The sequence below is a fragment of the Gopherus flavomarginatus genome, chromosome 5, assembly GCF_025201925.1.
Source record: "Gopherus flavomarginatus isolate rGopFla2 chromosome 5, rGopFla2.mat.asm, whole genome shotgun sequence".
Classification (NCBI taxonomy): domain Eukaryota; kingdom Metazoa; phylum Chordata; order Testudines; family Testudinidae; genus Gopherus; species Gopherus flavomarginatus.
The window spans coordinates 131,175,919-131,203,388 of record NC_066621.1 but is presented as its reverse complement, the minus strand read 5'-3'; the positions used below and the strand labels follow the sequence as shown (position 1 = coordinate 131,203,388).

At 42.5% G+C, this 27,470-nt stretch overlaps 1 protein-coding gene across 7 annotated transcripts in view; it reads right to left on the bottom strand.

The window, feature by feature from the left end:
• The window catches only part of UNC79 (unc-79 homolog, NALCN channel complex subunit), a 151,714-nt gene that overhangs the window by 86,696 nt on the left and 37,548 nt on the right, over positions 1-27,470 (bottom strand). For all 7 annotated transcript variants that reach the window (XM_050953167.1, XM_050953166.1, XM_050953161.1 and 4 more), the window contains 11 exons: positions 22,660-22,890; positions 20,374-20,564; positions 19,287-19,410; positions 17,683-17,823; positions 15,074-15,295; positions 11,547-11,774; positions 10,558-10,699; positions 10,056-10,138; positions 9,817-9,965; positions 7,443-7,600; positions 2,698-2,879 (listed from right to left, as the gene is read on the bottom strand). In XM_050953167.1, the coding sequence (XP_050809124.1) occupies positions 2,698-2,879; positions 7,443-7,600; positions 9,817-9,965; positions 10,056-10,138; positions 10,558-10,699; positions 11,547-11,774; positions 15,074-15,295; positions 17,683-17,823; positions 19,287-19,410; positions 20,374-20,564; positions 22,660-22,890 (1,851 nt within the window). The remainder of the gene's footprint in view (positions 1-2,697; positions 2,880-7,442; positions 7,601-9,816; positions 9,966-10,055; positions 10,139-10,557; positions 10,700-11,546; positions 11,775-15,073; positions 15,296-17,682; positions 17,824-19,286; positions 19,411-20,373; positions 20,565-22,659; positions 22,891-27,470) is intronic.

Genomic DNA, 27,470 nt, shown 5'->3' with positions numbered 1-27,470 from the left:
TATTGAAGCATGTACCACTAGAAATGTATGTTACCTCCCATTAATTCAATCAATGAAATACGATGGGAATTTAGCAGCAGTTCCACTGGTTCAACTGTTTTAAGTAATCAAAAATGTTATTTTAAATGTTTTAATAACTACACCTCTACCTCGATATAACACTGTCCTTGGGAGCCAAAAAATCTTACCGCATTATAGATGAAACTGTGTTATATCGAACTTGCTTTGATCCACCTGAGTGCGCAGCCCCACACCCCCAGAGCACTGCTTTACCACGTTATATCCGAATTTGTGTTATATCGGGTTGCGTTATATCGGGGTGGAGCTGTACGTAGATCAAAAAAAGTATAGGTCTGATCCTGACCTTCCAGTGAACCCAAAATTCCCATTGATTTCAGTAGGCATTTTAGGTAGGTAGGCTCAAGCCCCAAATGAGGAAGATATATTACCTGGTTAAAAGTATCAAAGGCACACAAATGCTGCTGTGTTTTATTAGCATAAGAATTTTGAGCTTGGTGTAAACATTCATGTTTGAAAAAGACAACAGGAATTAAATATTTAACAAGTGCAGCACACGTGGGACAAGTCTGTCTTCCTCAACAAGAAGAACCTTTGGCCAGACCACAAAGAAAAATCTGGCTTAGGCAGTTATTTGTAGCCTTTGGCATATGCAATCAATTTGTCAAAGCACTAGGGACACATTTGAAAAGATTTAGACAGGACTGGAGCTGTGCAACTCCCACTATCTTCAGCAGAATCCACATTCCCTGAGCTGTGCTTTGAAAATCTGCCTCATATAGCGTATAAAATAGCAAACCTATTAACTGCATTTTATGGGCAACTGTACTGGAATTATTACTTAAATACCATTTTTGTTCTACCTACCAGAAATAATTTATACCAGATATTGCACTAAACTTTATAATGAGATTTTTTCATCTTGCTTATAAATGTAGGTCGTGATCCTGCTAAGATTTATATATGTGCTTAATTTTAAGCACATGAGTAGTCCAATCAGGGGTCTTCTCACATGCTTAAAGGTAAACATGTGTATAAATCTTTCAGAGATCAAGGCAATAGGTAGCTTTGTTTTCATAAATTTTCTGCTATCTGTTTACCTGTGAGTAAGGCCCTTCATATACAAGTTTTTTTGGTTTAAAAATTCCTAGGAATTTATCAGTGTTTACTACAAAGATAAAAAATGGGTGAAAATCAGTGCAAAAAATTAACTTCACCATTTTCTGGTAAATATTGGGGGACAAGAGAACAGAAAAAACAATATATAGAGAAAAGTAAAAATACTGAAAGTAAAAGGAGTTTAATGCTGTGGTTTATTTCATAAAATGTACACTAACAGTTCGTACATATTTGCACATGTGCATATGTGTATCTTCCACTACTTTGCCTTACTTTAACAGACAACCTCCCAATTGCATTTAGACTAATTTATTATTAACATAAACACATTTACCTCATATAATACATTAGATTTTCTTAATATATTATCAGTACTTTCCTGTACATGATTGGTTTTTACCCTAAGTTTGGATCAATTAAAACTGAATAATAGCTTTTGTAAAACCTGGGAATTTATCAGTTAAAAAAAAAAATCAGTAAAAACTGAAAACAGAGGGTCTTACTTGTGAGTCAGTAGATTTTTGAACTATATTTTTTTCCAGCATTAAAAAGAAAATCACCCCAATTTGTTTTACCATTATAAAAATAATTATATTTTTTCAAGTAATAGCTCAGATGCCAGGGCCGCCCAGAAGATTCCGGGGGCCTGGGGCCATCGGCGGCAGGCGGCTCCGGTGGACCTCCCGTAGGCATGCCTGTGGAGGGTCCGCTGGTCCCGCGGCTCCAGTGAAGCATCCGCAGGCATGCCTGCGGGAGGTCCACCGGAGCCGCGGGACCGGCAAGCAGCAGTGCGCCCCCCGTGCAGCGAAATTCTAGAGCCAGCCCTGTTCGGCGGCGGGGGGCCCTTCCGTTCCGGGACCTGCTGCTGAAGTGCCCCGAAGACCCGTGGCGGGGGCCCTCCACTGGCGAATTACCACCGAAGCAGGACCCGCCGCCGAAGTGCAGCCCGCTCTTCGGCGGTAATTCGGTGGCGGGGCACCCCTGCCGCGGGTCTTCGGGGCACTTCGGCGGCAGGTCCCGGAATGGAAGGGCCCCCCACCGCTGAATTACCGCCGAAGACCGGGTTGCACTTCAGCGGCAGGTCCCGCTTTGGCGGTAATTCGCTGGCGGGGGGGTCCTTCCCCCCGAGCAGAAGGACCCCCCCGCCGGCAAAGACCGGGAGCGGAAGAAGCTCTGGGGCCTGGCCCCGCAAGAGTTTTCCAGGCCCCCTGGAGCAAGTGAAGGACCCCGCTCCAGGGGCCCCAAAAAACTCTCGTGGGGGCCCCTGCGGAGCCCGGGGCAAATTGCCCCTCTTGCCCCCCCCCCGGGCGGCCCTATCAGATGCTAGCATTTTGGACCAGAAGACTGGCACCTCTACAATCTGTAAACGGCATGCTGCCTCTGTGCGAGTTAGCTACTGAGAACCTTAAGATGCTGTGTTTTCTGAAGTTATAGTGATGGGCCAAACTCCAAACTACGGATCTGAACACCTTTGAACTTTGGGGGAAAAAAATGGGTCAAGACCCTGTCTTTGTCACTTTCTAGCTTTGGTGCATTTTTTGTTCCATATGGTGAACCTACCTGCAAAGCTGGCCTCTTTATGGTGTCAAGTAATAGCCCAGCTCTTGTTGCCACTGCTGGGTTGACATCCTCCACGGCAGTCAAAAAACAGCAGAATGCATGAGCCAAAGAATACTTCAGCAGGTGATTTTTTGTCACTGAGTGAATGTCCAGAAATCTGCACAAAACAGCCACTTTCTCTACTGCAGCAGACAAGTCCCCAAACAAAGAAAATATTCACATTAATTCAAGCAGCGACCTTTTCCCCTATGTTTTGAACAATATACACAGGCCTGTATCTCATAGAAAACAAGAAAGAATAATCAAAACATCAACTTGTTTCCACTTTCAGCTTTGCGAGACAAGTGCACATTTTTCTCATTACCCCAATTACTTACAGGTTTCCCAGATTCTCCCCTATACTACAGCTACTTTGTGTCATTCCCTTGGTGCAAAGTAGCTCCAACGCCAGCACAACCAGCCACAGGAGGATCATTCCAGTGCAGGAGGATCTTTTGGAGGCACAGAGCCAGCACAGCTGCTTCTGCACCACCCAATCTGCCTACATCTGGCAGGGCTATAGGAAGGATCTTCTAAATTCATAGATTCATAGATTTTAAGGTCACAAGGGACTATTACGATCATCTAACCTGACTTTCCGTATAATAGAGGCCAAAAAATTTCACCCTGTTCTCTGCATCCTGGCAATTGCAGCTATAATGGCACTTCGGAGGCACAGGCAGACAGCAGAACTTTAGAGCAGCTTTTAGATTGACTGTCCTGGTGCACCGCTGGCCAAAGACCTCTTTACACCCCACACCTTTTCCCAAGCTGTACTGTGCACTACTTGTCTGCAGCCAAGGATGTGGGCCAATAATTCCAAAACAAAATCCAGTGGGCTTGAGTCTCCTCTCCCTTACACTAGTGTAAATTAAAAGTAACCCCACTAAAGTCAACAGATTGACATCAGTGTAACACCAGCATAAGAAAGGAAAATAAGGCTCATTGATTGTAATAGCTGCTTCTTTCTTTTCATTCCCCTATTTCAAACATCAGGATCACTTTGATTTGAAGGAATTCCTCTTTTAAGGAGCAGATGGGAACAGCCACTGATTCTTGGCAAACCTGAACTAGCATCAGGGGCCTTGATTGACCAGCCCAGAGAAGATCAATCCAATGGGCTGTAATATAGATCTGTTTTTAATGATAACAGAAAGGTAACATGGAGATTACTAGAGAAGGCTATGTGATGTTTAGAAAAGACAGGAAGAAAGGCAAAGGTGGTGGAGTAGCCTTGTACATCAATGATGAAATTAAATGTAGCGAAATAAGAAGCGATGGAATGGATAAGACAGAGTCTGTCTGGGCAAAAATCACGCTGGGTAAAAAAGCAACTAGAGCTTCCCCTGAGATAGTGCTTGGGGGATAGTGCTACAGACCGCCGGGATCGGATTGGGATATGGATAGAGACCTCTTTAATGTCTTAAATGAAGTAAACACAAAGGGGAAATGTGTGATTATGGGGGACTTCAACTTCCCGGATATAGACTGGAGGACAAGTACTTGCACGAATAATAGGGGTCAGATTTTTCTGGATGTGATAGCAGATGGATTTCTTCATCAAGTAGTTGAAGCACCTACAAGAGGGGATGCCATTTTAGATTTGGTGTTGGTGAGCAGTGAAGACCTCGTAGAAGAAATGGTGGTAGGGGACAACCTTGGTTCGAGTGATCATGAGCTGATTCAGTTCAAACTAGATGGAAGGATAAACAAATGTAGATCTGCGATTAGGGTTTTTGACTTCTCGAGGGCTAATTTTAAAGAGTTAAGGAAATTAGTTAGGGAAGTGGATTGGACGGAGGAATTAGTGGATTTAAATGTGGAGGAGGCCTGGAATTACTTTAAGTCACAGCTGCGGAGACTGTCGGAAGCCTGCATCCCAAGAAAGGGGAAAAGAACCATGGGCAGGAGTTGTAGGCCAAACTGGATGAGCAAGCAACTCAGAGAGGGGATTAGACAAAAGCAGAAAGCTTACAGGGAGTGGAAGGAAGGCAGGATCAGTAAAGAAAGCTACCTTGCTGAGGTCAGAACATGTAGGGATAAAGTGAGGAAGGCTAAAAGCCACATTGAACTGGAACTTGCAAAGGGAATCAAAACCAATAGTAAGAGGTTCTACAGCCACATAAATAAGAAGAAAACAAAGAAAGAAGAAGTGGGGCCGCTATACACTGAGGATGGAATGGAGGTTAAGGATAACCTAGGCATGGCCCAACATCTAAACAAGTACTTTGCCTCAGTTTTTAATAAGACTAGTGAGGAACCTTGCGATGATGGAGGGATGATAAACGGGAATGTGGATATGGAAGTGGATATTACCGCAACTGAGGTAGAGGCCATACTTGAACAGCTCGATGGGACGAAGTCGGAGGGCCCGGACAATCTCCACTCGAGGATATTAAAGGAACTGGCGCGTGAAATTGCGAGCCCGTTAGCGAGAATTTTTAAGCAATCGATAAACTCGGGGGTTGTGCCGTATGACTGGAGGATTGCTAATGTAGTTCCTATTTTTAAGAAAGGGAATAAGAGTGATCCGGGTAATTATAGGCCTGTTAGCTTGACATCTGTAGTATGTAAGGTCTTGGAAAAAATTTTAAGGGAGAAAGTAGTTAAGGACATAGAGGTCAATGGTAATTGTGACGAATTGCAACACGGATTTACTAAAGGTAGATCGTGCCAAATCAATCTGATCTCCTTCTTTGAGAAGGTGACGGATTACTTAGATAAAGGAAATGCGGTAGATATAATTTACCTAGATTTCAGTAAGGCGTTCGACACGGTTCCACATAGGGAGCTGTTAGTTAAATTGGAAAAGCTGGGAGTGAATATGAAAGTTGTAAGCTGGATAAGGAACTGGTTAAAGGGGAGACTCCAGAGGGTCGTATTGAAAGGTGAACTGTCGGACTGGAAGGAGGTCACCAGTGGAGTCCCTCAAGGATCGGTTTTGGGACCGATCTTATTTAACCTTTTTATTACTGACCTTGGCACAAAGAGCGGGAATGTGCTAATAAAGTTTGCGGATGACACCAAGCTGGGGGGTATTGCTAACACGGAGGAGGACAGGGATACTATTCAGGAAGATCTGAACCACCTTGTAAACTGGAGTAATAGAAATAGGATGAAATACAATAGTGAAAAGTGCAAGGTCATGCATTTAGGAATTAATAATAAGAATTTTGGATATACGTTGGGGCGCATCAGTTGGAAGCGACGGAGGAAGAGAAGGACCTTGGGGTACTGGTTGATAGCAGGATGACTATGAGTCGCCAATGTGATACGGCTGTTAAAAAAGCAAATGTGATTTTGGGATGCATCAGGCGGGGTATTTCCTGCAAGGATAAGGATGTGTTAGTACCGTTGTATAAGGCGTTGGTGAGACCCCATCTGGAATACTGTGTGCAATTCTGGTGTCCCATGTTCAAGAAGGATGAATTCAAACTGGAACAGGTTCAGAGACGGGCTACAAGGATGATCCGAGGAATGGAAAAACTGCCTTATGAAAGGAGACTCAAAGAGCTTGGCTTGTTTAGCCTGGCCAAAAGAAGGCTGAGGGGGGATATGCTCGCTCTATATAAATATATCAAGGGGGTTAACGTTAGGGAGGGAGAGGAATTATTTAAGTTTAGTACTAATGTAGCCACGAGGACGAATGGGTATAAACTGGATATTAGGAAGTTTAGACTTGAAATTAGACGAAGGTTTCTGACCATTAGGGGAGTGAAGTTCTGGAATAGCCTTCCGAGGGAAGTAGTAGGGGCAAAAGACTTTCCTGGCTTTAAGACAAAGCTTGATAAGTATATGGAGGGGATGTTATGATAGGATCATTAATTTGGGCAATTGATCTTGAATTACCACCAGACAGGTCTGCTCAATGGTCTGCGGGGAGATGTTGCATGCGATGGGTACTGAGTTGCTGCGGAGAATTCCTTCTTGGGTGCTAGCTGGTGAGTCTTGCCCACATGCTCAGGGTTTAGCTGATCGCCATATTTGGGGTCGGGAAGGAATTTTCCTCCAGGGCGGATTGGCAGGTGCCCTGGAGGTTTTTCGCCTTCCCCTGCAGCGTGGGGCACGGGTCGCTTGCTGGTGGTTTCTCTGCAGCTTGAGGTCTTCAAACCGTTTTTGAGGATTTCAATAACTCGGTCCTGGGATAGGGGTTGTTATAAAATTGGATGGGTGGGGTTCTGTGGCCTGCCTTGTGCAGGAGGTCAGACTAGATGATCAGATTGGTCCCTTCTGACCTACGAGTCTATGAGTCTATGAGAATTTTATCATGTTACAAATATACACCAATACTGGAGAGCTATGTTAAATAGTCTTTAAAGAGCACTACAAGGGGGTACACAGTAAGTAATGCTCCATTACTGGAGATATTTAAACTAGGCTAGCCAGAGTACAAGGAAATGGACTATAAGGAACAATCCTGCATTAGTGAGAGGTAGAAGGACTATGGGTGGAGGATCTAATGGGTCTTTTCTATCAATGTGATATCTGATTTTATTAAACCAACCACCAGAACATGCAATGAACACAATGAATTTAAAAAGAAACAAACAAAAAACACTTATGGGTAGCAGATGGAAAGAAACTGTAGAAAAATAGCCTCTCTACCTTAAACAGCCAATGTAAACTACAATATCTCCAAGTGATAAAACCCCTTCCTCCCTGCCATAGCAACCCACATGCAAATATCACATACTTTTCAGACCTACCTGCTTCAAACCTCATCTTCCAATCTTTGCTGTTAAAATTGCTGTTTATGATTGTCCAGAAAATATCAGCTCCATGAGGAAGCGACAGAGCATGTAGAAGGAGTGGAACAGCCAATGAAGAAAGCTGAGAGAAATCAGACTTCACTACTCTCCATAAACTAGAAGGACCAACAAAAGCAAATCTGATCACAGAAATTGTCTTTTACTCATAGAACGTCCTTCATACTAAATGTCTACATTATGGGACTGCGGGGAATTTACTTCATAAGAAAAGGGGTATATTTGTGAGTTACATCCGGCACTCACAGAAACATTGAATTGTTAACATATGTGGAAGTCCCATATACTCCTGCATTTTATATTCATTTTAAATGAATTTTGTTGGGGTAAATTCTAGCAGTTTTTGGAAACGGTCTGTCAGAGACATTCACCAGCATAACTGAAACAGAAATGTATTACTCCACATGAAAAAAATACATCTGACTCATTGTAAAACAATTGGCGTGTGGAATGTAGCAACTGGTAGGCCTGATCAGATCAAAGAAGATCTCATCTGATGTCCTCTCTCCAACAGTGATGCTTTGCACCTCCTTATAGTTGGTTACTCCCCTTTGGTTTTACACTCGCCAAACAACATATTTCTCAGCTAATATTAAGAGGTGGCAGGGAATTTTCCAACAATTTTTTTTCTGATAGAAAATGTTGTTCCTGGAAAATCTAAGTTGTCCTTGGTAAAACTTTAAATTTTACCAAAATGTTTTTGATTTCTTATTGGGAAAATCTAAATGAAATATTTCATTTCTGACTGGGTGTTCCTGAATCAAAACACTTTTCGGTTTTTTGAACTGAATTAAACATTTTGTTTCAGGTCAGTTCAACATTAATCTGCATTCACCTGGGTAGTTGCAGTGCCTCACGGAAGCTGTAGTTCAAGTGCGTCATGACCCCTTTTTCCCCTATGGGCCTGGTTCCTGTGTTACGTGTGTTAGGGGTAAATAATACTTCCTTATTCATTTTCTCCATACCATTTATGATTTTATAGACGTCTATCATATTTCCGCTTAGTCATCTATTTTTTCTAAGCTGAACAGTCAGAGTCTTTTTAATCTCACCTAATGTGGAATCCGTTCCATACCCTTACTCATTTTTGCTGCCCTTCTCTGTTCCTTTTCCATTTCTAAGATATCTTTTTTGAGATGGTGTAACCAGAATTGCAAGCAGTATTCAAGGAGTGAGCATACCATGGATTTATGGCGTGACATTATGATATTTTCTCTTATTATCAATCCCTTTCCAATGGTTCCTAACATTCTATTAGCTTTATTGACTGCAACTGCACACTCAGCAGATGTTTCCAGAGAACTATCCATGATGACTCCAAGATCTCTTTCTTGAGTGGTTACAACTAAATTAGACTGCATCGCTTTGCATGTACAGATAAAAACAAAATGTTAAAATATCAGAATTTCCTGTTTTTCTATCAGCTTTAGTTAAGGTTTAAATACAAGCATTGCTATATGCACTTTTCTGAACAGAGATGTTGTGTAACCCTTTGTACTATTATCATTATTTATACTGCACCACAAGTGCATGTGGTGCCTTACAGACAAATAAAAAATCCAGGAAAGCTCTGAAGATTTAACAGTCTAAGATGAATCCTGCAAGTCCTTACTCACATGAGTTGTCCCTCCAAAGCTGATTGAATTGCTTATGCTAATAAGGGGTACAGATTGGGCCCCAGAGCAATAAGACTTGACATAAGGAGAGATAATAATGGACAAAAGGGAAGGGAGGAAAGAAAGGAATGAGATTTACACAATGTCAGTTTCTTAGTAAATGATGATATGACAAGTCTGTTGTTCACATGGCCAAACTCCTTGCAAATAAACTACTACAAGCAAAGCCCTTAGCACTCAAAACAAAACTTAAGATTTAAAAATAAAATTCACATGCTGTACATAGTTCTGATCTGCTTTTCCTTGAACGGTTTTTTATTGTCCAGAAATCAGTTTCATTGACAATATATGAGCATTCCTGGAACCATTATTGCAAATTTGCACTGCAATCAGGGAGGCTAGTGGTCTAGCAAAGGGAGCACTGGACTGGTAGTTAGGAGACCTGGGTTCTGTTCTCAGCTCTGGGACTGACCCGCTGTGTGACCTTGGACAAGTTACTTCACTTTTCGGTGCCTCTGTTTCCCTTCCCATCCTTTGTCTATCTTGTCTATTTAAACTGTAAGAGCTTTGAAGTAACAACTGCTTCTCACTGTGTGTTTGTACAATGCCTAGCACAATGGACCTCTGATCCTGGTTGGAATTTAGAAGCACTAACTGTAATATAAATAAAAATGACAATTCCTGGGTTAAAAACATACCTTGCAATCAGCATCTGATCTTGAATGTAAGCCAAGAATTGTGGATGGTCCTTTCTTGCAATGTAGAAACATTCCCCATGAAGACAGAGAATCTTCAAACAGTTCAGCATGTTAAAAAGAATGTCTGGCTCTTCAAATCTAGCCATTTCCTGTGCAAGCAATTCATGTAATTAATGCTACTCTCAAAGCAGGGATGTCATTAAATCAAATATATATATTTAAAAAGTAATCAGCTGTACCTGCAAGATAGTGTATATGAGCTTCAAGGTTACTGGAAGTTGCTGGTAACAGAATTTTCTTTCAGTGTCATTTTTTATTGATGCTGAAATCAAGTTACATTAGAGTCATTAATATATCATCTCTTTAGCTGGTTGGGAATGAAACTAGAAAATAAACCAAGGGAAGGTGGAATTGCTGCAAAGGGCAAATGCATGCCAGCTATATCTCTACTGCAGTCAGTAGAATTATATTAGGAATTAATTTGACCCATAACATTTTTCTGTGTGATCAAAGGAATGGGGTTTTTAATGATTTTTTTTCTTGGTTCAACAATTTTGCTATATAAGTGTATAAATGGAAAGCAACTTTCCCATAGAATGAACACATTTTAAAAGTATAAAATGCATGAAAAACTATCAATTCCGTGCTGTTGGATTTGCAAGACTAGTTTAAATCTTTGTATTTTTTTAAGGAATAAAGCCAAACCAATGCTTCATTTAACACCTAGTTCAAATAGCTTACCAGCATTTTCTGTTGTCTCTCTATGATTTCCTGGGTTTTCTCCATGTTTTGTTGCAGATTTATTTTCCTCTTCCCCTTCAGTTCCTATAATAAACTCGGGTCTAGTATACAGAAGACTATCCTCAAGGTTGTCTGTGGGCTCCTATAAGAACACAATAATGATTATACCTAGCTCTTATTAAGCACTTCTCATCAGTAGACCTCAAAAACAGTTTATCATCATCCTCATTTTACAGATGGGGAAACTGAGGAATTCAATTCATTTCTTGATGTACAGCCTTCAGTACACTAGGCCAAATCCTAATCTTTAAATTAAATCCTGCATGCATAAATGGGGCCCAAACTGAGCATGAATGGACTGTACACACGTACATTTGGGTGTGATAATGTCAGCATTCTCAAACTTGGACATTTAAGTGAGTCTCATAAAAAGTAACAAAGGATCTTTAATGATCACAAGTGGCCAGGAATTTTGGTGAAGATATTCAAAAATGACTAGTGATGTGAGATGCCCAACCTGAAACAGCTTCGAGGAACCTAACTTTCTAAAAATCAGGCCCCTTTAAGGGACCCCAAGTGGGACACTTGAAAACTGAATCGCCCAAAATCACTAGTCACTTGAAAATCTTGGCCCTTGGTTTTAACTAGTTATATAAACAACTTTGAAGATGAAAAGCACTAAGAAGCATATTTGTTAATCTGAAAGACATGACCTCCAACAACAGAGCCCTGCCACCACTGGTTCAAAGTTGATATAGAAGGAAGAGTGCCACCTATTGTATCAATATCATTGCCAGCGAGTGTGCTTTGAAGGTTTCCCATCCAAGCTTATCAGATCTGACAAATCAATGGGAATTTTGCTCTAGAATTCCTCTATGCACAAGATCAATGCAGTTCACTTCCTTATGTCAGGCTAATTAAAACAGGAGTTTTGGGGAACTCTCATAATTTGTCATTTAATTACATAAGCTATTTGTTTCACTACTTACCACCAGCCTGATTTCTTCTTTTGGAGCTAGTCGCTCCAGCAGCTCACAAGCCAGCTGGTAACAGAGAATGCTAGACTGGCACAGGTTACATTCTACTACTTTTTCATCTTTCTGACAGGTGTGAGAGCCACCCCAAGGGGCCTGAAACACATTGTTTATGATGGAAATTATGTCCTTCGAGAGACTGTTCTCCAAACCCAAGGTGATGCCATCATCTTGGAGTTCCATCTGAAAGTCAGTGATAGAATGGTAAGGAATTAACTATTTAATGAACAGTGCTCTTCCTATTCCGCTTGGTCTCACATTACTGCCAGTATTAAAATTAACTAGACAGAGAAGAGTATGACATGTAGTGTGACTCACAGTTTCAAAAGTGGCCCCTGATATTGGGTGCCCAACTTTAGACACCTAGGGTGGGATTTTCATAGCCACATAGAGGATTTGCATGTCCAATTCCCATTAACTTTAATAGAAGATGGGTATCTAAATCACTTAGACCACTTTGTAAATCTCAGCCCTAGCGCCATCATTGGGTCCAGAGAGATGTGTTTGGTGCAGGACTTGAGGGAAGAGACAAAGATGGCTTTACACTAACTTTGTGCTTTCCACGATCCCTGAGTCTGCAAGGTCCAGTTTGGCTCTCAGCACAAATTAGACCAACCATCTGGGCTCCTTTCATTTATCCCAACTGATAACAGCCCCAAGGGGGCATTACTCCAGCTGAGGATCATCAGAGCACAGCAGTGCTATGGCCACATCCTCTTTCCTGCCTACACTCTTGCCATGCCACCTAACTCAGTGGCTGTGACAGCACGTTGTGTAGAGCTACCTATGACAACTCTATGTGACCCTGAGACTCCTCCAACCAGGAGCATCCTAATCTGTCCACTCAAGGCAACTTTATGTCCTCTCTGAATCACTAGAGTAGTACAAAAGGACTTCAGCAGAGGCTGGGATCTGAAATCTGAGCCTGATTTTTAGAGCTACTGACCACCTACAAATCAGCTGTTAATGGGAGGGCACCCAAAAATGGAGGCACTGCAAATCAAAGGCCATTTCTGGATATTTGGACCTATATCTAGAGAGCATTACACTGGGATAGGCCATTTTCAGCTAATCATCCTGAATAAGTAGCTATTCTGAAGCTGAAAAAAAGGCCATTTAAAAAAAGAAGTTGGAAAAGACTTACATGAAATAAAACACAACAAAGAATAAAAAAAGACAAGAATGAGAAAGACATTGACTGTATTTTATCTTTATTGCTGCTCCTAATCTTCATTTGGTAAATTCTATATTCAAAGGTCAGAGCTCAGAATTTCACAGCAATTTAACACTTGGTTAAGTATCCCCATTAAGGAGGTGTCTTCACTAGGAAAAGAGGCAGAGTGTAGGCAGGAAAGAGGATGTGACCATAGCATTGCTGTGCTCTGATGATCCTCAGTTGGAGTAATGCCCCCTTGGGGCTGTTATCAATTGGGATAAATGAAAGGAGCCCAGATGGTTGGTCTAACTTGTGCTGAGAGCCAAACTGGACCTTGCAGACTCAGGGATCGTGGAAAGCACAAAGTATTCCTAACCAACATGGGGTAAAACCCTAGCTGAAAACAAGGCAGTTTGTAGTTTTCACATGAGTTAGCAGTGAGGCTCCCCCAGTCTTTAACTTGACTTGCTAACTCATGTGAAAACCACAAACTGCCGTCACTAGGATTTTACCTCATGTTAGATAACCCAAATTAAAATCACACCTTTTTCCTAGACTATGTCTTCACTAGCACTTTTGTCAGTATAACATAGGCCTGGGCTACAATAGCAGGGGGGAGGGGGTTCAAACTAAGATACGCAACTTCAGCTACGCTATTCGTGTAGCTGAAGTCGAAGTATCTTAGTTCGACTTACCTGGCCGTCCTCACGGTGGCGAGTCGACCAGTGCGGCTCCCCCATCAATGCCGCTTACTCCTCCTGATGAGGTGGAGTGCGGGCGTCGATTAGCGGATCTATTTATCGCGTCCAGATGAGATGCGATAAATCGATCCCCGATAAATCGAACACTACCCGCCGATCAGGCAGGTAGTATAGATGTACCCTTACATTGCTCAGGGGTATGAAAAAACATCTCAAGTTACACAGACAGAAGCACTGGTGTGGACAGTGCTATGTTGGCAGGAGACACGCTCCTGCTGACTCAGCCACCGCCACTCGTTAGGGGTGGTTTAATTATGTCAACAGGAGAGATCTCTCCTGTTGGCATAGAGCAGCTACATGGGAAATCTTACAGCAGTGCAGCTGCCTTGGTACAGTTGCGCTGCTGTAAGCTCTCTAGTATAGACATGGCTCTAGTAAAAATACACCTTATGGGGTTTTTAACATATACATTTGCAATTAGTGCAGCAGCTTAAATAAAAAAATAACTCACTAAACTAGTGCAAATCTGTGTGTCCACACAGTTATTTTAATTGAAAAGTGGTTTATTTTGGTTTTGTTTATTTCTGTTCTTAAGGACTGGTCTACCTACAGAACTGTCTACACTTAAAAGCACTGCAGATGCCCTGCTGCAGCACTCCAGTGTAGACACTCACTACAGCAATGGGATGGGTTCTCCTGTTGCTACAGTCAGTCCTCCTCTCCAAGAGGCAGAAGCTAGGTCAAGGTAAGATTTCTTCCATCAGCCTAGCGCTGCCTGCACTGGGGGTTAGGTCAACATAACTACGTCACTCAGGGATGTGGTTTTTTCACACCCCTGAGCAATTTAGCTGGGTCAATCTAACTTTTTAGTGTAGATCTGGCCTTAAATCAGTTTATAAAGTGACTTAATTAAATCAATACAAACCTCTATGTGGACACTTTTATTCTGGTTTAAGTGTGGCTTATTTTGATTCAGCCTAATCCATTCAACAACTTGTCCACAAGGAGTTTCCATCAGGTTAACTAAAGCAATTTAAAATTATACCTTAAATTAAACCTGTGCAACTTTCTTGTACAGAAAAGTGATGACACTGACTTAAAGCAAACTAAAATAAGTCTGGTTTAAACTAAAACAAGTGTCCATGGTGCCTTTTGTACAAGTTTAACTAAATTAGTTTAAAATCGCACGTTCAGTTAAATTGATGAAACTCTGCAGGTTGACAGCTGTAAATTGATTTCTACAAAGAAGTCTCAATAAAGTGACCAGCCTGATTACACTGTTTAGATCCACATACTTTTCATGTCTTTTGTGTTCATCTAAAAATGGGAATAGTTAATTTCCTTTCAGGTCATTCAGAAAAAACATAGGTGGGTTTCATAGAATATCAGGGTTGGAAGAGACCTCAGGAGGTCATCTAGTCCAACCCCCTGCTCAAAGCAGGACCAATCCCCAGGCAGATTTTAGCCCCAGATCCCTGAACGGCCCCCTTACGGATTGAACTCACAACCTTGGTTTAGCAGGCCAATGAGCAAACCCTGAGCTATCCCTCCCCCTGAGTATTGTGTAGTATTGAGAACTATATTTCTGCATCAGTTTAACATAGACATTCTTTATCTGCTGGCACCTGCTTCAGGATGAGATCAAACATCAGTATGAAGCAATTCAGATTCATTTCATCTTCATCACAGTCAAAGTCTATAGTCCTCCCTCCAGGATGTCCAAAGTTCTTGAATGGGCTGCGGAAAGGACTGCGCATGGGACTGCGAAATGGGCTCTGGAAAGGACTTGGGAAAGGACTCAGCATATTGTGCTGAACCCTGCGTCCAGGGTCAGAGGCAACACTCACCTGAAGAAACAAAAAATGGATATGCATAAGTCAACTTTAAACACTTGGGCATTGGCTAGTATGATACTAAAGGAAATGAGGGAAACTGCTTTACTGTTCCCTGTTAGGGCTGTTTCTTGTACATTTTCAACTGGTTCTTAATGTCACTAAACGTTAAAATATATTATAAATACAATGGGCCAAATTCTGCACTGATGTACATGTTGGTGTATGCAAGACAGTTGAGGTCAAATTAATGCTTGGTGTAACTCTACCGATTTCAGTAAAGTTACATCAAAGGGGAATTTGGCCTCCTAGTGTAAACTGGCCAGAAAATGAATATAGGTGATAAAGCAGCCAAGTTACACTGATCTCACATTCTATGATAGGCAAAAGGAATCAAACTCCACAAATGCTTTGAAAGCAGGGTAGTGGCTGATGAAAAAAAGAGGGTGTATTAAGAAAATAGTGTCATGTAAGACGATCCGCAGATATGTCAGATAGCTGAAAAGCAACTAGCAAAAGAACATAAAATAAAGCAACAGAGACACAGGAAACTTCCTCCCACATAATGATAGGCACCCCACATCACTCCCAGTAACACACACAAAATCCCATACTGGTGCAGAGAAGTCTGCGTCAAACCGCACATTTATCTACTTTTAGGCCAACTATTGTCTGAAATAGGCAGCTTTTAGCCCCTTTGTACCATTAGTGGAGCTGGGGATCTGACCTTCTCAGTTTAAGCTGCCTGACTCTCACATGCGCTGTGTGTGCGTGGTGTCATTTAGCAGTATTCCTGTTTGCCTCTATGAGTCAGGCTCCTAGTGTGTTCTCTCCTGAATATTCACTATGCCTCTGGGCACCAACCTATCTTCTTTTGCTCCACAGAATCCAAATTTGGAATTTTAAAGCCTGAACACATTTTAACAAGTGGCTTTAGTTTACATCTATTTCTGCACCTCTACTGCAGAATTTGGCCCAATATAGGTGTGCTAAAATGTAAAAGAAACATCCACACCTCACCTGCAGTACCAGCAACCAAACATTCACTGCTTTCATAAACATCGCATGCCCAGTAACTGCAGGATTTTCCATTGTTTTTCTGTAACTCAACTAAAAATAACTGAATAGCAGCAAAAAAGTAAAGATAAGGAAGTGATGTTAAAAGATGAAACATCAGAGGATAAACTCTATAGTTTTGAGTCACAAGGGCGGAATTCATAAGGCTGATTAAAGCAAAAGGGCATGCTTCCACTGATCATTATTAATGACACTTGCTTGTGTTTTTGTTACACAGGAAACAGTACAGTGTTTTAGAAATGAAGTACTAACAGATTTTCAGAATTTATGCACAGGTTTCAATAAATATGTTTGCTTCATTTTTCACATTTTCTCTTTTAAGACCAGTGAATTCATTTTGGAAGCCAGAGCCAGACAGAGGAATCCATTTCAAATGGAGGAGCTGTTAGAGAAGCATTCAATCAAATGTCTGATCTATTGCTGCTGGTCGCATGAGTTAAATATTGGCCAGTTTGGCTTTGTGCTGCTGCAAACTGGTTCATTTGATTTGTACAGCAGACAGCCTAGCGATTCAGAGTCTATGTTGTCTACTGACAAATTACCAGCAGATAACACTTTAAGGACTAGAGGAGAGAAATTGAGACAGGATTGGATTTAACTGCAATGACCGAATAGGCATCTGCCACCAAAAAGGCCCCCTCAAAAAGTCTCTAAGCATGCTTGCCTATTGAACAAAGTGTTTAATAGGCAAGTCTCTAAGCATGCTTGCCTATTGAACAAAGTGACTTAGCAATAAGTCAAGAAAGCTGCTTCCTTCTTCTTCCATCAGAGGTAAATATTGAAGAGTGTAGGGGCAGGTTAGGTAAAATACAAGGAAAAATGGAGGGACAAAGAAACTAATTCTGCTCAGTCATCACTACCAATAAGTGTCTAGATCCTACCAAACATGTGCAACACGAATATGAAAGCTCACCCTAGATGACCAGATGTCCATCAAAAATTGCTGGTTGATGGTAGTGGACAGAAGATACAGAGAATGAAAATTGTTGGAAAAGTTAACACCACAAAATAAATACTAATGCTTAGCTATTATATAGATGCCATACACCAAGTGAAATAGTTCACTCAGAAAGAGATTTCACAATTACACTCTGCCAAATTACAACACATCTACTAAATTATTAATTTATAAATTAAAACTGATCAAATGGGAGGCTGGCATTAACTCAAGCTGTGTTGATTTTTATCACTCTCAAAATCTGTACTTTGTTTCCATCAAGGGTTAGAGTAATTGGCAGCAAGTTTTTTAAATCTTCATATGCAAATTAAAAGGGAAACTATTTTAAGGAGAAAAAGAAAAAACTAGACAAGATGAAAGATAATACCCTTCGAGCTCCAAGATTCCCTGCCAGTTCACTGACTCTTGATTTTCTTTGATTTGCTAACTCTTTGACAGAATTAACTCCATCGGAAAACATACTGATCAGTAGCTGAAGAGGAACCACAATGTCTAACTCAGATAATACCTGAAGAAAGATAAAATTAAGAAAGCATGAGTTTTCAGCGCGGACCAAAAATACTAACTACCTTTATAAATACTTTAACCATGACCCTATTTCAACAAGATCCATAAACATGTGTCTAACTTCAACCACGTGAGTAGTTTGATTGAAGTCAATGGGACTATTTGTGCTTAAAGTCAGGCCCATGCCTAACTACCTGGCTGAATCAGAACCAAGCAAATCTGTCCGAGTATAACAAAGAGCACTTTCCAATATGCTTGCAACTGAAACCTGACAACTCTCTTTGCTGATATTTGAGGCCCCTTTTACTCACAAACATTCCAATGTGAGGTGTTTTCACAAGATGTTTGTGTGAAGCAAAAATGACACAACTACTAGCATGAACAGGTGATACCACTAGTACTAATTATTATTTGTATTGCAGTAGTGCCCCAAGGCTCCAATCAGAATAATTCCTGTGGCCATTCTGAAAAGCTCTTTTCATTATTCCTCAGTAGATTCATCAAACATTTTCAAATATTGGTGAACAGACCAGAGGCTCTTCCTTTTCTCAAGGGACCCATCACATGCAGCAAATCACCAAGAGGGAATTCTCACAGTGACCTCTTCATGAATAAACCAGACAAAACTGAGCTCACTCAGTCATCGAACAGTTGTTAATACGCAAATCTGCAAAAGGCACAATCTGTTGGTGGAAAATTTGCCAACAGACAAAACTATTACAGCCATCAACTAAATTGTTCTCTGCAAATAGGTCACCTAGCATTGACTGCAAATAACTCTCATCGGGGCAGAAACAACAACAATGGACATAAGCGTTATTCACAAAAGGCCAACTATAGTAAAATGCACATGGCTTTAAGGGGAGCTGCACCCTGCAGGATGAATCTCATCCAAGTAGCTGCTCACTATGCAGGGGAAGCACACATGGTTGCAGTGTACACCTTCACTCCAGCTGGCCAGCTTCAGGGGTTGGTACATAGGAGCCGTGAAGACAAGGCAATAAGTGGTTTTGATAGACTCCAAAGGGAATCCAATCCAGCTCTTCACAACAAAGGACTCTTAAAAACTGCTTAAGTGTTTCTGAAGTCATTCTGCAGTCTACGAAGCAAATTAGGTGTAGACTCTAGCGTACAGCTGGGGAAGAGGCAGGGGCACCGGGCCTACCTTCAAGACACAACCTACAACCAAAGGGAAAACGGGCTTCTAGCCTTCCACCAAAAGGCCAGACCTATCGCCTAGACGGGAGAGTGCCATCTTACCTCCCTTGTAGGCACTTAGCTACCTAGCTGCTTGCACTGGGGGATAAGTGAAGAGGAAAAAGACTTCCTGACCCTTAAAAAAGGTTTGATTCAGAGATGAGTGAAAGTTCAAGATAGCTCTTTTACGTCTGAACCATTTCACCCATTTCTAATTACAACCCCAATAAGCTGCTTCAGCAGGACCTATCCATAATAGTCACTTACATGCAGCCAGAGCAAAGCTTGCTCCTGCACAGAGGAAGGATAGCCCGTGAATCGACAACTAATGAAGCCAAACATCTCCTCCATGGAAAAAGGCAGAGGGCAAAGCTCAATATCAAACATTTTGCTGCAAAGAAGGATAAAGATACATGATCACTGGTTTGCTGTTACGTGCAGTACATAGTAGACTGTACCCGGACAATTAATAGAATACCAATCACAACTAAATAACACTAACATCTCACTAGTGTATCATTTGCATGCTCATTTTGCATCACAAAGGTAGTGTGTCACCTGCAATTGTCATTTTGACTCCGGGGAGTCATTCCAGAGTTTGGTGGGTCTGTCACGCATCATAACAATTCAAATGAAATTTCAAAGTGTGTTCAGCCAGGCTATGCAGATGGATTGGAAAGATCAGTGAGCAGAAATATTTTCATCTGTTAGTGATGACTTTCTCTACCTCCAACACACAGAAATATTTCTCTCCTTACCTTTCCCCCAACAAAATGCATTTCAGGCTGGAGACAGACCTCAGCCAAGGAGGATTGACTGTAAGTTTAAGAGCCACTGTGTAGCTGCACTGTCCCAGAATGCATGAAACGAGGCATTGGGATTCTGAGAGCACACACTCTGGCTTCCCCTTTGCTCCAGAGGGGAAGTAATTTGCTAGACCAGTAGCAGACTAATCCGCTTCTGAGCCAGCTCAGCTGTGTCCATTCCCCACCCCTGCACACCCACTCCAGACCAACCTGTAAGGGAGGAGTAGCACTCCCCTGGAGGCTGCTCTCTCCACTGTGACCAAACCCCCTGGACATGTTGTCCGCTCAGGGCAAAGGCCAATCTAATCCTACTTTTGGATCAGGGTACAGATCCAGTGATACTGTGGAACTTTGGATCAAATGTTCCAGTTAAGGTCCAACTTTAATTTATCAATGATGCAGCTGCATCTAGTCACTATTTCTTATAATGCATATAAACACAGCAGTTCTGAAAGGCATTTTTATTCAATGTCACCAATTTCTTGTGCTAAAACCCTTGTTGATTAATGTACTCACCATTGTTACAGCTCAAGTACCCATTTACCTACCTGAGTACTTCTCTGAACTCTTTCAGTTGATTATCAGGCACTTCTGTTCTAATGGCTTCCAGCCATTCTGGCATAATACATTCCCACACAGGCTGGTTTATTACATTGTACGGAATCAGGCAGAGGATGCGATTCAGACCTTCCTTTAATTGTGTCACAGTGCTACACGATTTGTCCCAGTATCCACCAACCTGAGGGCATTTCCAGGAATAGTGTTTATTAGCTGCTATTATAATTCTTCCATTTGTTATCTGTATAGCATCATATATTTGCATAGCACCTTACAGACATTAAATCATGATGACTGATCAGTAGTATAGTTCAGTGCATATTTCAGATTCAGCAATAGGGACTGCATATTTTTTTTCATATGATTCAGTGGCAACTGAAGTGCAGCTGAAGATTTAAATGCAGTTCTCTCTGTCCGGCCTAATGACCACTGAAGTATTTATCCACAGTAGAGAAAGACTGTAGTCCGGTGGTTAGAGTAGCTAGCTGGAAGGTGGAAGACACCAGGTCAAGTCCACCTGTTTTAGTCACTCTTTCATTATTTATCCAAAGTGGAACAGCTTCAACAGGAACATAAAAACATAAGAATGGCCATACTGGGTCAGACCAAAGGTCCAGCCAGCCAGTATCCTGTCTGCCGACAGTGACCAATGCCAGGCACCCCAGAGGGAGTGAACCTAACAGGCAATGATCAAGTGATCGCTCTCCTGCCATCCATCTCCACCCTCTGACAAACAGTGGCTAGGGACTTATCCATCCTGGCTAATAGCCATTAATGGACTTAACCATCATGAAGTTATCTAATTCTCTTTTAAACCCCGTTATAGTCCCCGCCTTCACAACCTGCTCAGGCAAGGAGTTCCACAGGTTGACTGTGCGCTGTGTGAAGAAGAACTTCCTTTTATTTGTGTTAAACCTACTTCCCATTAATTTCATTTGGTGGCCCCTAGTTCTTATATTATGGGACCATGTCAATAACTTTTCTTTATTCACTTTCTCCACACCACTCATGATTTTATATACCTGTATCATATCCCCACTTAGTCTCCTCTTTTCCAAGCTGAAAAGTCCTAGCCTCTTTAATCTCTCCTCATATAGGACCCGTTCCAAACCCCTAATAATTTTAGTTGCTTTTCTCTTAACCTTTTCTAATGCCAGTATATCTTTTTTGTGATATACAGGAGAGAGTGAGGGAGCCCCACAACAGAATATCCCATATCTCAGTGGATAAAGCCCTCTTCTGGGTGGTGGGAAACCTCACTTCAAATCCTTTCTCCCCCATTGGCAGAGATGGGGACTTGAACCTGGGTCTCCCACATCACAAGTGAGTGCCCCAACCATTGGGCTAAAAGTTATAGGGCTGGTAGTGGTACCACCACCACCAACAGCATAGGTGCCTAATTTCAGGAGCGTTCACAGTTGAGAAAAGCAAGCAGCGATAGGTGCCTACTTCTGGGAGTGCGATGGGGCTTAGCACACGTCTGTCTTGTTGGCACCTCCCACTGGCTAGCTGGCTTCCTGTCTAGCATACTGGGGCTTTTGTTTTATTTCATTCTATGGTGTCTGCCTCTGCACATTCATTGTATAGGAGTTTAGGTGCCTAACTCAGGCATTGTGTACCATAGTGATTTTCTAGGTGCTTAAAGTTAGGTGTTGTGACACTTAGCATAACTATGCCTAACTTCTTTTCTGCATCCAGCCCTTCAGAGATAAGGAAGAGGCCCAGGGAAAGGCAGCAAGGTACAGGAGGGAACCACACCTTGGCTGATGTTTAGATGGTCCCACAGCAGGAACCTGGAGTAGAGGGTGGGCTCAGGTTCCCCATTAGCCATTGAGCGACTGGGATCTGAGGCAGTGAGTGGGAGGACTGCCTAAAACTGCTGGTGAGCAGGGACTTTGGTACACAACCTTGGAAGGGAGGAACGTTGAATGACCTAGCTGGAGGGCTGAGTCATGAAGAGGCAGCAGCAGCTCCTGGGGTGAGAGAAGGGTTGCACACTAAGCGCAAGCAACAGAGAGATGGAATGCAACCACAAGAAGGACCGTTGGTTATGTTAAACTAATCCCCAAAATGGCCAGGAGGAGGTGCCCTCCTGTGGTGAGTAGAGCACCCTGTCTCAGAGAGTTAAGTGCCTAAATACCCTTATGGGTCTGGGCCTGTATGCGTTGATTTGAGTGCAGAATTTATTCCTTAAAGTTTCTAAATATACCACAGTAAGACTTCAAGCTTTATGGCTTTCACAGAACCTCCAGACAAAATACAGAAAATATTCTTACCCTGGCAAACTCCATTGGTTTAGGAAGTAGGCACATAACCATGACATCAAATCGAACGTCACAAACTGTCTTCAGCCACTTGGTGACAAACTGAGGTTTGAGTTTTTCCACGAGGCTACCAACTTCATCATCCATCATATAAGCTGTGGAATGAAACCACTGGAAGACCATACTAACCAGGCGAGCTAAGCTCTCTGTTGGAGTATTCTCACTGGGAGTACAAAGGCTCACCTGGAAGACAGCAAAAACAAACCTAATTTTCAATTTATCCCAAGATACTGTGGTAACTGCTGGTGGGAGAGGACTGTACCATTTTCTATACGATTCTTCATCTTCTCTGAGATTCCACTCTGCATCTTGATAATGGGGTAATGGAGCTACTTGTTTCTCAGTATTTGTATGAATACAGCTCAGGTATGTATTAACTGAAAAGTATTATCATCTGAGAGTCTCTTTGAAATGAATTGCTGATCTCTGTCCAGTTCCTAATGGAAAAGTGTTCACTTCATGCTAACTGGCACCATTGCTGTCAGTCTCTGAGAGGTCTAGGATTGCACAGGCATTCAGTAAAATCACTGATTTTTCACTCTGCCATCTAGAGATGTTCTCTCAAGGTCAGAGATGAGGTACACTGACAGAACAGAGCAGGTAAGCTTGTACTGCTCTTGCCCATATGCTACACCTCCTGTGAATATAAAGCAATCTTCAGCTTTCAAGAATACTGTTTTAAGCACCATAGATGGACACAATAACATACAAAACAAGATTGGAATCTCTGTCCCTAAGTGCTTACACTCAAAGTTTAGACATGGAGATATTAGGAGGATGAAGACAGTAAAGTCACGTGGTCATTTGAATCAGTAGTGCAAACACCTCCTAACTCTCAGACCTGCCAACATTTGTAAACAGAAAGCCATAGGTTCTCATTTACATATATTTCCATAAATGTCTCTGCCTTCCTACACCATACGCTAACACCACATCCCAGGGCCCTAGCTCCCCTCCCCTTTCCTCAGCCTTCTGGAAGAGGCCGTGTAAATGGGTGCTGGCCCTTTAAGGTCCGAGGAGGTAGTCACTACATTCCACGTGTCCTGGGAAGTAAGTGAAACAGTTATTGGGGGAGAGGAAGATGGTCCCAGAGAGTAGCTGGGGACAGGGATAGTACAGGGCCATCCCAGACCAGTGCTCCTTTAAGGGCCTGAGATCAGGAGCCTTGTAGATTGGCTGGGGCAAGACTCCCTGCAACCCCAGCCAGCACGGAAAGGTTTGGGGTTCTTTGACCCACATGGGCGAAGCCCAGAGTGTAATTAGTTGACAGAGAGGCTCCAAGCCCAGTCAAAGGGACAAGCTGATGTCACACAGCCGCTTAGGGGGAAGAGCTCAGCTGGGATACAACCCCAGGAAGGGAGGCAGTGAGATCCCTGAACCAGAAGAGAGAGAGTCTACAGGCCAGGGAAGCCAGGACTGGCAACACAGTCCCAAAAAGGATTGTGAGACCCTAAACCTGAGGAGTGAGCAGAAAGGGGTCATTCAGGGAGCTGAATGCTACTTAATAAGTTAGACTCCAGAAGAGGGAGGATATAGTTTCAAAGACTTTGTTCTGACTGGATTATTCTGGGAACTCAGTGGGAAACTAAGGCATGTGGGGGTGCCCTGGGACAGCACCCATCTTTAGGCCTCAGTAGGTGGCCCTCCTCTTCTGGCTGTAGGCGGTGTCCTGCTGCCCCCCAATTTCTAGACTTTGGGGGGCTTCCAAGGGTGATCACTACCTCCCTGCAATTCAGAGAGAGAGAGTACCCCGGGATAAATCAGCAGGGGATGGGAGATACTCTCTCTACCCTCACCCAGCAGGTCCCAGCCCTACTTACACTCTGGGCCCTGCCCGTTCCTACCCTGCAGGCTTGGGACATGTCTACTTCTTGGGCAAGGCATCCCTATCCACCCAAGGGAGACACCTCTCACCATCCTCATCACCCTTTGGAACAACACCCAGGCCAGCAGGACTCAGCCTGTGAGCACAGCAAGACAAGTGAAGGACTCTGTCCCATCCCTGCCCTCTGCCCCTAGTGATCAATCCCCAAGTGCTCTCTGGATTGGCTGGAGGACAGTGACACCTCCCCCCTGATGGTCCCCTAAAGGCTAGAGATTGGAAAGGGCAGCTGGGCACCCCTTGAATCCAGGAGGGGAGGGCAGCCCATCAGGGTCCCTCCCAGAAGACTCTGAATTAAGAGCGGAAACTGGTACCCCTGGATTTGCTATTAGGAACAGGCGGGTCAGAGACATGCTGGGGATCAGGTGGGGGCATCACAGGAACATGGGAGGTCAGAGGTACATGGTGGATTGGAGGTAAATGGGGAGGATGAAGGCAGCAGAGGAATATGGGGATGCTGGGAAATGGTTAAAAATACATGGGGGATAGGGCATATGGGGAGCTGCAGAGCCAGCAGGGGGAAGCTGCATCCCAGCATGCTCAGAGATCAAAGGCCTGGGGAGTTCATCAGAGCTCAGCCCTTTTGTTTACCCAGCTGGGAGGCCAGGGGCGACCTCTGCCTGCCACCCAGGCTAACGGAATGAGCTGTCCATTTACCTTATGCAGCAGCTCTGGGATCTCCTTCCCCAAGAGGTGGGTAAATGGGAAAGAACAGCCAATCAGAGGCAACTTCCTGGTAGCCTATGAGTTTTCCCCTAGCTGGGTCTGAAAACCCAGAGAGTTAGCAGGTGTGGATTCTCCTTTCACACCCATTTTACAAGCAGTGTATTCATTTGATTCAATGAAGTTACTCCTGTTTTTCACCAGAGTCAGTGGAAGATGAATCAGGCCCCACAAGGATTTTTAAATTTCTTTTGTTCTATATGAAGCATATATTTCAAGACTGTACTTTATCAATGGCCTTGAAGAACTGGACTCAACAGTACAGTGGGTGGAGGCATGATGGCCCGAGTCTTAAATGGGGAACAGACATACAGGGCTGCATGAAAAAAAGGCACAGAGGCAGGTGTGGCATGAGGAAGGAGGGTACTCAGACACATGGCTAGGACTAAAGGAGACAAGAGCAGAGAGTCCTTAGGCAACTTCTTACAGCCACACACAACAGGCTGAGTGGAACATCAACACACCACCTTTGTTCTCTCCTCCAAAAGGAACTCTGAGGCAGGAAGATTTACTTCATATTCTACAAATAATTTGCAGATAAAATAGGTTAAACTACTGGTCTAAAATGCCTAGAGCAGAAGGAGACAGCTGGCTGGTTACATGGTGCTGTCTCCTCATCCTTATTTCCACATTAGAAGACACTTAAATCACATTAAATATTTGCTTAATGTTACTTTTCCATATGGGCAATTGCTGTAGTTGTCACAGTGATGTTATGCAGTCCACATGGGGAGGGACGAGGCCTGTGTGATTGCAAACAAGAAGGGAGTTGTCCACAAGATAATTTCTGTTTTAAGATGTGGTTCATGCTATGGAAAATTCTGAGAACTCCTCAAGGGACAAGGAAAGAGCTTTTGGCTAAGTTTGTACTGGTGGTATAGGCCCAGATGGTAGAGATGTATGAAACTGAGGGCATGTCTACACTGCAACTGGGAGCATGCTTCCCAGCATGGGTAAACCCATGACTACTTGGCTATTTTTAGTGCACTAGCTGAAGCAGAGCTAGCATATGTCTATCTAATCACACGGGAAGCAAACTCCCAGCTGCTATGCAGACATACCCTAAGTAGTTATAGCAGTTAATACAAACCTTTTCATCAGCTTTAGTCAATATGGATTTGTACCTCCTGAGTTTCATTCTGAACTGCAGGTTTTAATCAAACCAAAATTCAAAGTGAAACTCAATCAAAATCTGTTTCACCTGGTTTCAGATAAAAAAAAAATCTTTAAAGTACAAATGCCCCATTACTTTGATCCAGATATACTTGGCTTTGGGGGGTTTATCAGCACAGATTCAAGTAAGCAGTGCATGAACCTTCGCAAACCTTGAATTAACATGGGCTGAATTTCAAATTTGTAATAAACAAAACTCTCAAGTGGATGAGTTTAATATGGACTGTGAGGGTGCACTGCAAACATTCCCAGAGCTTTATTTGGCAGAAGCAGGGCAGAGACTGGAAAGCATCTTTTCAAGACTCAAACAGATTTAAAAGTGAGTGGGGATAGTGAAGAAAAAAGACAATTAATTTGGGAAATGTGTAGTGGCAAGATATCAAGCAATGGAGAAATAATGAAAAACAAATAAAAATCAAATGGTATCTAAAATTATATGTATCGTGTGCTTCCGCACTCTGGGGTACACGAAAGTGCTCCTGTTATGTTTGTCACTAAAACTACTACTGAATTTCTGGATACTAAACTTAAGGAAAAACCTCCTTACACAGGGAGAAGAGAATGTGAACAGTGCTGGGAGCACTTCAATAAAAACATCCGTGTCTGAAACAGAAGAAAGGGGTAGACTGTAGAAAGCAGAAAGAGTGAAAACAGATTTCTACTAGCAAGACAAACTCCTCTTGTTATCCAGTCATGCAAATTATGAGAAAAGAACTAACGAGCCTAAAGTATTCGCTTATTATAAAGATAACAAATCTGTGGTAGAGCATCCTTCAGAATGAAAGGAGCAATAATACCACAGTAAAAAATTTGTTGTCTGGAATGTGTCAGCAGAAACATAAAAGTTCTTGAAGACAGTAGAAAGCTCTAGAGACTGAACTCTTACAAACAAGTTATGCATACTAGAAAAAAAATGAATACCTTTGCCTTTACCTAGAAATAGTGTAAAACACATCAATGTAGAACAGTTACAAAGATACGGTAT